The sequence below is a fragment of the Ursus maritimus genome, unplaced genomic scaffold (genome assembly GCF_017311325.1).
Source record: "Ursus maritimus isolate PB19 unplaced genomic scaffold, ASM1731132v1 scaffold_19, whole genome shotgun sequence".
Taxonomy (NCBI): Eukaryota; Metazoa; Chordata; class Mammalia; order Carnivora; family Ursidae; genus Ursus; species Ursus maritimus.
The window spans coordinates 14,926,529-14,939,929 of record NW_024424341.1 but is presented as its reverse complement, the minus strand read 5'-3'; the positions used below and the strand labels follow the sequence as shown (position 1 = coordinate 14,939,929).

The following is a 13,401-nucleotide window of genomic DNA, read 5'->3' as shown; positions in this document are numbered from 1 at the left end:
GGGGGGGGGGGGGTTCCTCGCCAAAGGAGGAGGGTGCCTGGACCAGGGTTTTTGCAAGCGACTTGCTGCCTGCCCACTTGACAGATGCCTGGATTCCAACACCTTGCTACCCTCCCTATCCCTTAGGTGCCCGAAGCTCTGTGTGCCAGGCGCTGCGGAGGCCCCCAGCTGTGCAGCCATCCCCCAGCCGCTGGCGGGTGGGGTGGGGAACCGGGAGGGAAGGAGGACAGAGCGGAAGCAGCTCCAAGGGTCCTGACCTTCGCCGGGGGAAGACTGCCTAGAATGCAGGGCTGATCTTGTCAGCGTGGGAGTGGGTCGGATGGTCTATGCTGGGCGCCCTGGGGTGGGCTTCTGGGAAAGGAAGCCTTCCAGACAAGCCCACTGGGAAGCCTGAGGACTCAGCCTGAGTAGGGAGAGAAGCGGGCAGTCTCTGGCCGACACTGTGGGAGGGCTGCTGCCCTGGAGAGCCACAGTCCCTACCTGAAGGTCAGGTGGTGGTTGGTCCACTTCCTCCCCGTGAGGGCATAGCGTTTCCGCCGCCGTCGCAGGTTGGCTTTCACGTGCACCCCAAACTGGTCCGGCACCCCGCAGCGGGGTCGCTTCATCCACCTGGGTCACCGGCACAGAGGGGTAAGCCCAGAGGCTTCCCCCCTATGCCTGCCCACTTTGGCCCTGCCTCTTCCAGGCAGTCCACCTTCTTCCACCCTTTTGCCTTTGGCCTCCAGCTGTCCTCTGTATGGGTGCAGTGGGGGTGGGAGACTCTCTGCACTTCAGTTTCCTCATCAGAAAAACAGACATGTTGACCTCAGGCTGGAAGACCAAGTGCCCAGCATGGGCTCCACAAAAGTGAGCCCCCTTTCACCGGTATCACCCAGGAATGGGAGAGTTACTCCTGAGGCCCTCTGTCCATGTTATGTTATGCTCAGTGCATGCTCAAGGATGTGACTTTGGGTCCCATCACCTCTGTCAGATTCAGCACAGAGCTGAGGCCTAGCGAGGATGTCCCAGCCAGGGCCCCGCGTGCTACTTCTCCCCATCCCCGTGCCTGTGGCAGACATCACTAATCACTCCCATGCTCCTTGTGCCCAGCCAGATTCGTCTCCGGAGCTTTCTCGACCTTAAGCTTCTGGCAGCCACTCCCAGCCAATCAGAGCTAGCAGGGAAGACCAGACCATTTGCCATTTCTTATCTAGGCTACTCTATTCTGGAAACTCCACCTGCCAAACCCCTGTCAGAGCAGGCCAGAAGGAGGGCAGGTGCCAGTGGGGTCTGGGAAGGGCCCGACGGAGGGACTCACGCCTTGGTTTCTTCGTCGAGCACGCCCGTGACGGGAATCCCATAGAAGCGCTGCATCTCAGCCAGGGCCGAGGCCAGGATCTGCGCGGAGCGCATGGTGGACATGTGGCGGCTCGGCTGCGGCAGGTAGCCGTAGAGCCTCAGCCAGTTCTGCAAAGGAGAGGCCGCCCCTGGGTCAGCATGTCTGGCACTGCTACCTCTGAACACACACAGCCTGCATCCCACCACTGCCCGCGATGGCCACCATCGCCCTGTCGGGGCCGCCACCCCCTCCTGCTGCAGTGGCCGTGTGAGCGTCTGTACTGCTCTCTCGGCTTCCACCTCCTACGGTCTGTTCTCACACAAGAGCCAGAACAAAAGGCCTTTACAAGTCAGGTCTGGTCAATCTTCCACTTCTGCTCAGAATCCTCCAAAAACGTCCCAGCTCAGAGGAAAAGCTGTCTTACAGGAGCTGCCAGGCCCTCACTACCTGCCCCTGCCTCAGCCCTCACTCCTCCCACCCACCCCCAGCCGGTCACACTCCTGCCTCTGGGCCTTTGCACTTACTGTTCCTGCTGCCCAAGCACACTCTCTCTCAGACCTATCTCTATGGCTCCCACCCCCCACTTCCCTCAGTCTCTGCTTTCACCTCACCTTACTGGAGGGGTGTTCTCTGACAATACAATGTTAAAAGACGACCCCCACCTGCGCACCCTGCCTCCCCTCTTGTCCTTCCCTGAACTCGTCATCTAACACCTATTTCACTTCGGTGTTTGTTGTCTTCCCCATTAGGATGGAGACTGTCCATGAGCACAGTCCACAGTAGCTGTCTTTATCATCGTACTGGCTGCTCCAGGGTAGACCCCCTACCACTCCTGGCAGACCGCTGGGGACCCTGAGGGGTTCTCACCAAGGAGGAAAACCAGCCCCTTGGTGCTGCTCCACTGCACATCGTAAGCCTCCTGGAGGAAGAGCGGAGGGATTCGGGCAGCCCACCCGGGCCCAGTAGGGTGGGACAGGAGGCCTGAAGTTCAGTCCCTGCTTTGCCACAAATGCTTTGTTCTCACCGGGCCTGAGTTTTCTCAGGGAACAATGGGGCAGCCCTGGGAAAAGCAGCTGGCACACAACGGGGGTGCCTGTCCCCTTCCAGAGCTTGCTGGGCGAGTCTTCTCCATCTGTCCATCCAGTCACCCACTCCCCTCCTGCCAAGTGTGTCTGTGGTGCCCTCTCTGTGCTAGACACCGTGCGAGCTGGAGGCTACGGAGGGCCCCGGGACAGGTGTGCTTCCTTCCAGGGGCTTCCAGGCTCCCTGGGGAGACCAGGCGTTCCCACAGAGGGAGGGACTCACGCCTGCAGGTTTGTGAGCAGACATGGCTGTCACAGTCACAAATGGAGGATGGGATCCCCGATGAGCCAAGCTGAATTGTGCCGTGACAGCACGGTGACTGCCAAGAGAGGCTGCTGGTGAGCACAGAGGCCATGGACTGCTATGGGCTCTGGCTGCATGGAAGTGTGTTTTGTACCTTTCCTGGCCCGCCCTGGCTCTCCAGGGCTCCCAGAGTGAGGGCACCTGAGGCCTGCTCTCTGGGAGGCTCTGGAAGGTTAAGGCTGCACATCAAAGTCCCATAAGGCAGGATGATGGCCAGGTATGGTGGTTGCCATTGACCAACAGCCCTGTGTCAGCTGGCCAGGGCCACGCCCATGTCTGTCTGCCACCAGCATCACAACCAACTCCCCAAAGATTTGCCCCCTCAATGCCATCGCCAGCCGCCGGCATGGCTGGGCGGCCCACACAGCCGGCTCAGCGGTGCCCAGGTGGCCGCTGGAGGGAGGGGCTGTTCAGCCAAAGAGGGTGACATGGACGGATGCCTGGCCGCAGCTTCCAGGCCTCCCGGGCCCTGGGAAACAGCCACCAAACGAGCAGGCAGAGACAGGGAGCTGGGAAACAGCCATCAGCTCCGGTGACAGGGCTGGGGACAGATTCTGGCCCGGCCACTTGCGAGCTGTGGCCGCGTGCCTCCTGTGCTTTAGGCATCATCAGACTCAATTGTTTTTTTGTTGTTGTTTTGTTTTTCAGAAGACAAGATCACCAAGTTTTTATTTATTCAAAGGGACATTTCCAGGTACATAAAGAGGCTACAAGTTAGTGCTGTTTAAAAAAAAAAAAATCAAACGTCTACTCATCAAGGCCGCATTTAAGGAAAACCACGTCAGATGGCAAAGGAGGCAGGAGACGACCACAGAGCCCCGGCCATTCAGAGGGGCCTTTCTGTCATGGAGCAGCTCCCTTCCCCTGGGACAGCAGGCGACGGTGGCTGGAGCAGCAGAGCTGGAGGCGCTGGGAGGGGTCAACAGGCCACCGGCCCGGGGCACTGACCCCCAGGAGGCACTGGGGAGGAGGAGCTTGCAGAGGTAAAATCCCACTTACAGGGCGGGCTGGACCCGGACCGGCCTCATACATGGTTTCCCTGAGGATTCGATGGGGAGGCCACACCACTGGGTGGCAATGTGCCAGGTAGGGAAGGGTGCTCAATAAATGTATCATTAATGACGGAGGCCTGTCTGGTTGTCCCTGGAACCGCAGCCTTTTGCCTCTCCTGAGAGAGTGGAAGGGTCCAGGCTCCAACAGGGCCTGAATGCCTGGCAGCCTCAGCAGCAAGGGGAGGCAGGAGTGCCCTGCACTACCCCCCCCCGCCCCCATCCCTCTGGCCCAGGGCTCCTTCCCTGTTCTTCCCAAGCACGGGAAACCTCTCCTGAGGCTCTGTGCACGTGGAAGGGCAGGGTGGGAAGTCCAGTGCCCGTAATGGGCAGTTTCCTAAAGAAGCTGGGAGAGAGAGAAGGCGGGGCGGTGATACTAGGCCAGCTCTGACAGTGAGGCGGGGGGAGGTGGAGCTGCCTGCTGACGGAGGAGGGCGCCTCTACATCACCTATTTGCATAAGGTAAAAATATCTCAGGGAGCGCAATCACAGGCCACCAAGGGGCTGATTAGCGGTGTCTGCAGTGACAGCGGGAGGGCAGGCAGGGGAGGCTCAGGCTGGGGCCCTGGGGAGAGAAAGGGAGGGGAGCTGGGCCTGTCTGCAGTGAAGAGCTCCAGAGCCCAGCAGAGCCGACGGGGCTCAGAGGCCCTTCACTCCTGGGGGCAGCTCAGGGGCTGACGGGAAGGTCCCATGGGTGCCCGCGGACCCTCCTTCCCACAGACAAGCACCCTTGGGGTCTTAGGGAAGCCAGGCGCCTCCAACTCAGCATCAGCCAAACCTTGAGCCCTCAGTCTCCTGGTGACCAATGCCCTTGGCCAGGATGAGGATCCAGGCCAGGGAGCAATGGCACGTGAGGGAGGGGAGCAGATACTGGTCTAGGCCCAGAGCAACTGAGCCCCAGAGGATAGGGTGAACAAGCTGCTGGAGCCTGCCTGACTCTGGCAGACTTGTGCCCAGGGCTGACTGCCAAGTGCCCATCAGTCTACACCAACCGTAGGGCTGTGTGGGCTTTTCCTGTCCCCTGTGTCTGGGAGGATGTTTCTCTCCACCTACTGCCACACTGAGTGTGACAAACCCAGGAGGTAAGGATGCAGAAGGAAAAGATCATGGGATTGGGGTGCACAGGTGTGTGACGGGGCTGCTTGCACCCTTGAAGTCCCAGCTTGCTGACGTGCTCTGCTGCCATGGGCCAAAAGGGGGTCGTGACTCCCAAGGTCATGACCAACCTCCCAGTCTTGAAGTTGGGGAGGGGCTGCTCCTACTGGTGACTGTAAACTCTGTCCTTTACGAAAGTAGCCTTCTTTTCTTCCTTGTTACCTAGAGTCTCGTAGGTGGGGTAAGCTAAGCAGGTGAAACTTTGTTTCTCACGTAGGGAAACTGAGGCACGGACAGGTCAGGAAGCTGCAAAATAGGGGGAGCTCCTCCATGAGAGCCACTGTCCAGTGGGAGGCAGGGAAGGTTCTGAAGAGAGCTCTAGGGACCATGCAGAGAGACCCCACCCACCCGGATTCTACCAGCCATTCTTTCCTGAGCTCCAGACCCCATCCCATAAGTATGTATAGATGTGGGGTGCCTGGATGGCTCAGTAGGTTAAGTGTCTGCCTTCCGCTCAGGTCATGAGCTCAGGGTCCTGGGATCAAGCCCCATTTGGGCTCCCTGCTCAGTAGGGAGTCTGGTTCTCCCTCTCCCTCTGCCCCTCCCCCATGCTTTCTCTCTCAAATAAAATCTTTTTAAAAAAAACTATGTATAGACGCTTCAGGTGAGGCTAGCCCTAGGTAAGGAACCATGGGGCCATCAGGAGTCTGAGGGGAGATTCCTGGCCCCCTGGCCCTTAGGAGAGGCCATAAACACAGTAGCAGAAGGCTGAGAACCCTGCGGTGGGCCAGGCAGTTTACTCTCATCATCCCATTCTATGCTCACAAGTACCCCATCCCCATTATACAGACAGTGAGGTTCAGAGAGGGCGATGGCCCCCCCACAGTCACACAGCTGTCTGGTTAGAACTGGAACCCACAAGCAGTGCTACTGGCCCAGGCCGCTTGTGAAGCAGCACCAGCTCCTCTTGGCCGGAGAGCACAGTACTGGGGGAGGGCATCTAATCCTCCCCACACCCTACCTCTCGGCTGGATCTGGGCGCCGGGCCATGTCAGCAAGGCTGCCCCCCAGAATTGCTGAGACAATGCCAAGGCAGGCCCACGGGGAGGGTGTGTCTGAGAAGGAGCCGCGGATCGATATTGTGCATTAAGCGGCTGTGGGGTGTGGGGGAGGGGGAGCGCCCCTGCTGCCACTGCAGCCAGCTCCTCTGGCCAGCTCCCCTGGCCTCAGATTGCTGGGGCCCCTCCACCAGCCCCCCCACCCCGGCCTTATCGGACCCTGTGCGATAAAGCAGGATCTCTGCAAGGCTCTGCTCTGCTGCTGTCACCCCAGCTCTTTCTGCAATCTACGCAGACCCTGGCAGAGTTGCCAGTCAGGCATAAAAGGCATCTTGTCAGGGCTGCCGGTGACGGACCCAGACCTTCCATGGTGTGAGGTCCTCATCGTGCTCGTCTCCCTTACTCTCAGTCTGTGGGCTCTTGGGAGCAGGCCAAGGCCTGGCCTGGCTCTGCACTCCCGGTCTTGGCCGGCACAGAGCCAGTGCTGAAAGAGATTTGTAGTCCTGGGAAGCCACAGCCCCTGCAGGCGCAGAGCATGCACCCCGTGCCCACTGGGCCCACCCTCTCCAGGGGGTCTGAGCCAGAAGCCCATTCACCAGCTAGGTGACCCAACCCAGCCCTAGACTCATCCAGCCTCAGTCTGGAGAGGACCTCGGGGCCGTCAAATCCAGCTGCCTCACTGAAGCTTCTGTGGACCATAGCTGGGCCCAGGGCTCTTCCAGCCTGCACCCCTGCAGAGATGGGGTGCCCACTGCCATCAAGGTAGCCCATTCTGTCTTTGGGCTTCAATAACTGTTGGAAAGCTGCTTGTCAGGCTGAGCAGAAATCTGCCTCCCAGGGACACCTGCCCCTCGGTCCCGACTGCTTGTCCGCATAACAGGCCTTAGGGTGATGGAGGGGGCTAATTAAGCTTCTCTGCGCCCCCTGTTCCTTCCTTGCAAAGCAGAGTCAATATTATCACTCCCTTCCTGTCACACAGGGATGATAGCACAGATGACACAGACCAAGGCCAGTGAGGAGAGGGGTCACCAAGCCAGGCCCCCTGTCCTTGGTGGATCTTTTACCTTTCCAGGCAGCACGGTCCATACTTTAGCAGTTCCAGAAGAACTCGTTTGCTTATTTGGGGCTCAAGCTGCCCTCCCCTCACTATGTGAAAGTTACAGCTGAGGAAGGGGCTCTGGGTAGCAGGGAGAGTAGGAGGGGTGGGGAATGTCCAGCCAGGGAAGCTGGAAGGAGGTGGTTGCCTGAGTTCCTGGGTTCCTTTACCCTGCCCCCTCTGGGCCTGCTCCTGCAATCCTTAACCTGGAGGGAAAAACAGACCAGTCCTTTGGCCAGTGGGCGGGGTGAAAGTGTCCTGTTTGCTAGTGGTTTCGGGGCTGGCTGAGAGCCAGGCCTTGAGGCCTCACCTGCAAACTCTCTGGTAGGTGTTATCAGTGTTGATAGGGCTGCTCATGGAGCAAAGCCTGGGTGGCTGGATAGGTGGGGGGACGGCCGAGGGCAGCTCTGGCCCCACCTCTACAACCTCTCCACCTGGATCTTCACAGAATGGCACCTCGAAGCCTTTTGCCCAGCATGTGGGCTGGGAGCTCAGCTCCAAGCCAGACCAACTGGGGTTCATCCCAGCTCTGCCACCTCTTGGCTGGGGAATTAGGACAACTTCTCTGATCCCCCAGTCTCAGTTTCCTCTTCTGTACAATGGGGTCATGATAGCCCCTCTACTTGCAGAGTTAACGCCAGGATCAAATGGGAAACATACAAAACCCCCGTGCGCGGTGCCTAGGATATAACCAAGCGTGCTGAAGGTGCTCAACAATGACAGCACATCCTCACTGGGCCCCACGTGAGGACCGCCGGGCATGGTGTTCGGCATTTTACACATAAACGCGCTGAATCTCCCAGTAACTCCATCCAGGAGATGCTATTACGATTCTCATTCTGTAGGCAGGGAAACAGGTCAGAGAGGTTTCATGACTTGCCCAACAGCAAATGCCACTTGCTGCTGTCACTGTGTTCGGCCACCATTTTGCAAGCACTTCCTAAGTCCCTAGTGCCAAGCTCCTAAATGCTCAATGTGAAACTGGGCTCTCACCCCTCTGGGGTGGCAGGCAGTCCTGGGAGGGCAAGGTAGTTCTCAGGGCTAAGGGCCAGCCCTGGAAAGCTGCTCCATACCCTGGCCTCCAGGCTCTGGCAGCTCGACCACCGGATGGCAGTAGGATGGGACACATCTCTACAGGCTGGATGATGGCCGGCATCCTCATCTGGGGGTGCTAGGTCCTCATCTGCCTGTCCACATGTCAGAGACTGAGTTGGGTCTTCTTGCTCATTTCCTGCTGTTCCCACGAGGGAAGTGGGATCTGGTAAGAGGCACCCTTCCTCGTCCCTGATCCAAGCCCAGCCTGTATACCTAAGCTGTTCCTACCTGGGGATGCAACATCTGGGCTCTCTCCCCCAAAGGGCCCGGTCCACCGCCACTAGTCTCCAGGCATCCCTGGAACTGGTGTCCTTCTGGGGAGCAGCCTCATGGGAGCCCTGACTCATGGGGGCTCCTCCAACTAGAAGGCACCTGGGGGTGCACCTATGTGCATGGCCCCAGGTCCTCACATTCATCTGTGGGGTCCTCCCAGGACACTGTGTGGGGGACAGCATCCGAGCAGACAGCTCCCGGCCCCTCTGCTTCTGCTGCCTCAGAGACCACATCTCCGAAAGCAGAGATGGCCATGGGGCTTGGTCCCCGCCTGAGTTGCCAGCTATGCAAGCCACGTCAACCTTGGGATGATATGGAAGATGTCTAATGTCTTAGTCTGTCTGGGCCACAATAACAAAAATATCACAAACTGGGCAGCTTATAACATGCATGGCTCACCATTCTGGAGGCTGGCTGTCCAAGATGAGGGTGGCAGCATGCCCGGGTTCTGGGGAGGGCTCTCTTCTGGGGTGTGGACTGCCTACCTCTTGCTGTGCCCTCATATGGTGGAAGGGGCAAGGGAGCTTTCTCGGGCTGCTTTTATAAGGGCACCAAGCTCATTCAAGAGGGCTCCATTCTCATGACCTAATCGCCTCTCAAAGGCCTCCCGCCTAATACCATTGCCTCAGGAGTCAGGTTTCAACCTATGAATTTGGGGGAGTATGCCAAATTCAGTCTAGAGCACCAACTATAATTAGAAGTGGGGGGCAGTGGTGACCACAGCAACCCCCACAGCTGGCCTCAGGCAGACGTCAAAATCCCAGCTGGGCAGGGGAGGCACAAAGGGGCCAGAACCCAGCGCTCAGAGGGGCACGGCTGTCCCAGGCTGCCATTGAGCTGGCCTCAGCACAGGCCGTGAGCACTGGGGGTCTGGAGAAAGTCTCCTGTGGGGGATCTGGGTGTGTTTCTAGGTCGTTTCTTCTGCTCCTTGGGGTGGGACAAAGGTAGGCATTTTCGTCCAGGGGTCAGAATGGGCGGGTCAGCCAGTTACGCTGTTCAGACAAGCACACACCGGGCTGTTGTGTGCACGGAGGCAGTGGACTGACTGGACCGTGGGGCGGCCCCAGCACTGGGACCTGGCAGAGGACTGAGCGTGCAGGGCAGGGCCCAATGGGATGCCAGGTCCCTAGCCGTGCCGATCAGCCCAGTTCTGTCTGGGTTTTGAAAGAGACTGAGAGGAGTGGTCTGTTGAGTAGTTAGAGAAAGGACTGAAAAGCAGAGACAGGAGGGAGGAGAGAAGACGCAGCTTCTGCAGGTTCCTGATGACAAGGCCCTCGCATGAACCCCTTTTCCTTGACAGGGGACACAGGGAACCTCTGCACCTTCTGCTCCACATTTAAGAAAGGGTACAAAAGGAGAGCACCCTTGGGGCCCCCAGGGGCCAGCATAGCAGTGGGAGCAGAGACTGGACACTGGAAGCCTGCGGCTTCAGCCTGCCAGTCAGATCTGAAGGTCAAAATCAGAATTCAAGTTGGCCCGCACCCCTTTTTTGCTCATTCTGCTCAGCCACCACCTAAGGGCAAGGAAGATGTGCGAGAGTCTCTACGTCGGTGTACCTGGGTGTGTCCACATTTTAGTGGCCCTGGTACCACACCTGTGAACTCTGGCAGCTGAGTCACCTCCATGGGGTGGGGCTAAGAGCCTGAAGTTGTGCCTAAAAGGAGGGGGTATGTGGGGGCGGGGGACACCAGAGATTCTCTGGTGAACAGGGAAGGCACTTAAGCAGGCTAGTAGGGGCTGCAGCCAGAAACAGCAGGACAGAGAGCAGAAGAAGGTGGGGGCTGGACTCTCAGGGCAGGAAGTCCAGGAGCTGCCGCTGGCACCTCAGTCCAGCAGGACGTGGGTCTACGGACATCCAGGGGAGCCAGTGGACAGGGCAGAGTTGCTCAGTGGCAGCTCCCCCAAGGAAGACAGCCTACTCCAGGCAGGGACCTGGCAGATGGCAGGTGGCAGCCGGCTCCTAGCACATGCCACCCACAGGGCTTCCTGATTCCTAGTCTGGTCAAACTCCTATGGTTTCTGTCCTGGGAGGGGGAGAGGGAAGCGAGAGAGGCTGGCCTTGACTCAGTTGTCAGGCTGCTCGGAGAAGGTCCCAGCCATGGCCCGACTTGAAGTCTGGAGCTATGGGGGTTCTGGGGTGAGGGCCAGGCCCAGGAGTCTCTGATGCTGGTCCTCAGCTAGCACAGGCCTGGGGACACATCTCCCATGACCTGCTGGCAAATGGGCTGGTTGCTGAAGCCATTTGACTTCTTAGGCCCAGATCTGGATAGACTTGACAGACTCCAAAGAACAACCTGTACCCCAAAGCCAACTGTAGTTGCTGGGACAGTCCACCTGTCTCTAGCCCTCTGTCTACCTTGTCTTCCAACATCAACGGTCCTTCTGCCTTCCAGAGTCTCTTCCAACAATGCCCAACCCAGGTTTCCCCCCAGGAGACAGGCTGCAGGCCAGTCACAGATCTCTAGCCAGAGCCACCACAGGCTAGGGCCCTGATCTGCAGGTACTCAGGGCTGACAGTACAGGCCCTGGGCTATGGGCACTCCCTCAGCTGGGAGAGGAGGGGGTGATGAAGGAGCAGAAGCAAAGGAAAGAGAGTAAAGCCCCTCCAACCACAGGTCCCAGCGCCCCAGCTCCCGGCCATTCAGAATGCCAATTCACCACCATGGCCACCAAATTCCAGCTTGATCCATAACTGCTTCCTGTGCAGAGATGCCTTTCTTTCTCTCCTTCTTTCTTTTTTTTAGATTTATTTATTTGAGAGAGAAAGAAAGAGAGAAGAGAGAGAACATGAGAGGGGGGAGGGTCAGAGGGAGAAGCAGACTCCCTGCTCAGCTGGGACTCCAGAATCATGACCTGAGCCCCAAGGCCATCGCTTAACCAACTGAGCCACCCAGGCGCTCCAGGAGATGCCATTCTTAAATAGACTGTAAACTCCTCAAGGGTGGGTCTGTGACTTGGAATCATTGGGTCCTCCACTCCAGAGCAGCAGGTGGGCCTAACAGGCACTCTCTACCCAGTACCTGGATGGGAGTCCCCATCAGCAGGAGCTCCCTATAAGCCCCTGCCTGACTGACTCTGTGAAAGGGGGGGCAGCTGGACTGGGCATGGGCTGGGCTCCCACTCCACCTCCAGCCAAGGCCTGGCTCCCCACAGCTTTCCCTGGCCAGGCCAGGGAGGGAGCGCAGAGCAGGTGGGGAACTGGCTGGGAGGTGTAACTTGAGCCGGGAGGAATTCCCTGCCCTTCCTCCATGCTTTTATTAAAGTAGGGCGGGGAAGGGCAGGCTTCCATCGGAAAAATCTCCCAGGCTGCGGGGGGAGGTGGGGAAGCCGCCGGGGGGCTGGGAGGGAGCACTGGCCCGGCTGCAAATAGAAGCTCGGGCTGCGGGAAGCTCCAGGCCGACCCAAGGGCACCGAGGCCCGAGCCTACCGGGGTCTGCACTGAGGCGCGTCTCTCTTCCCACCCCCTCACTCCTGCCCAGTCCACCCTGCTCCTAGTCTGGGGCAGGGAGTCAGGTTTTAGAAGTCTGGAGAGAACGGACCCATCTTTTGCTGGGGCAACGGAGCTGGTACCCTCACTGTCCGTGCTCGGGAGGACTGCGCTGGGCGACCCCGTGGAGCCCGCGTGTGGTGGTGGGGCTGCTAGCTGTACCCCACTGTATGCCCAGGAGGCCGAGCCTGGTCACTCGCGGGACCGATCCAGAGACGGAGCTCCGGAGAGACGTCAGGAGGGCTCCTAATAAAAACACGTTCGGAGTCTGCCCTCTCCGACCCAGGCCTCGGCGTAGGGGCGCTAGTGGAAGGAAGTGCCGTGGGGAGACAGGGTCTCTCTTGGACCCACCTGACCGTGGGGCGGCTTCCGCGCAAGAGCCCAAGGAAGTCGCCAAAGCGTCCCCGCGATCCGAGACTGCTGTCTCGGAGGTTTGAATTCCTTCCCCCGTCTCGGCCCGCCGCGCGCTCGGCTCGCCGTCACCCAGACCAGAGGCTACCGAGGCAGGAGCGCTGCCCGCTCCGCCCGTGGGCCCCCCAGGGCAGCCCCCTCCCCACTCGCAGAGAACGTCACGGCGCGCCCGCAGGGCTCTCGAGGAATCAGCCGCGCGGGGAGAGGGAAGGAGGGGAGCGAGTGCTGGGGGCAATAGAAGCGACTCCCGGGACCCGGGCTGGGGCGGATCAGTGCCCAGGGCACGGCCGCAAGGATAGAATGGGCGCTAGTCCTACACCCTCCAGGATTTGGGATGAGGTGCGCCGCAGAGGGCGAGCTGGGGAGGGGCAGCTAGCCTGGCCCCATTCTTCCCCGCCCCCTATCTCTCGGACCGGAGCTCGTCTCCGCGCCCTCCACCCCTCGCCCCAGGCCGCGGGCGTAGCTCCCTCCCGCCCACCCCTCAAGCCCCTAGCCCGCAGCGGAGGGGCCGGGCGGGGTCCTTACCTCGGCGTTGACTTCTGCGTCCTCCGCCGCCGCGCCGCGGCCCAGGAAGCCCAGAAGCACCAGGAGCAGCGGCAGCAGTCGCGGCCGCGCCGCCGCCTCCCGGCCGCCGAAAACACTGCCCGCCCAGCCCGGCCGTCCGGGAGCGCTCCGGTCGCTGCCCATGTTCTCGGCGCCTAGCCCGGCCGGCCGCGCTGCACGCAGGGCTCGCCCGCTGGCGGGCGCCCGGGCCCCGCACGCGGCTCGGAAACTTGCGACGCTCCCTGGCTCCCCGCCCGGGGGGCGCGCGGCAGACCTCTCGGTCCTTGTCCCCGTCGGAGCCGCTTAGGTCCCCTCGGCAAATTCCCACGCCCGAGGAGAAGCCGGCAGGGCAGGTCCGGGCGCGCGGAGCCGGCCCGCGGGGGAGGTGGCCGGCCGGAGCCGCCCGCTGCGGGGTCCCGCAGCCTCGGCGCCCGGGGCCCGGCTCCCGAAAGCAAGCGCAACTCCTGAGCCTTTGTCTGGCTCAGCGCTCCGGCCGCCCGGTCCCGCGGCGTCCCCCGCGCGCCCAGCTCCCTCTGTCCATGCCCGGGGCCGGGTGTTGCTCAGAGCGCGCGCCTCCCGCCCGGGGACTC

General features: G+C 60.3%; 1 protein-coding gene across 1 annotated transcript in view; it reads right to left on the bottom strand.

Moving 5' to 3' along the window:
* Positions 1-13,020, bottom strand: part of MMP15 (matrix metallopeptidase 15) — a 21,043-nt gene extending 8,023 nt beyond the window's left edge. Inside the window, exons 1-3 of the mRNA XM_040633379.1 lie at positions 12,794-13,020; positions 1,298-1,446; positions 481-609 (exon numbers count right to left, since the gene is read on the bottom strand). Of these exons, the coding sequence (XP_040489313.1) occupies positions 481-609; positions 1,298-1,446; positions 12,794-12,955 (440 nt within the window). The 5' untranslated portion in view covers positions 12,956-13,020. The remainder of the gene's footprint in view (positions 1-480; positions 610-1,297; positions 1,447-12,793) is intronic.
* Between the last annotated feature and the right edge of the window lie 381 nt (positions 13,021-13,401).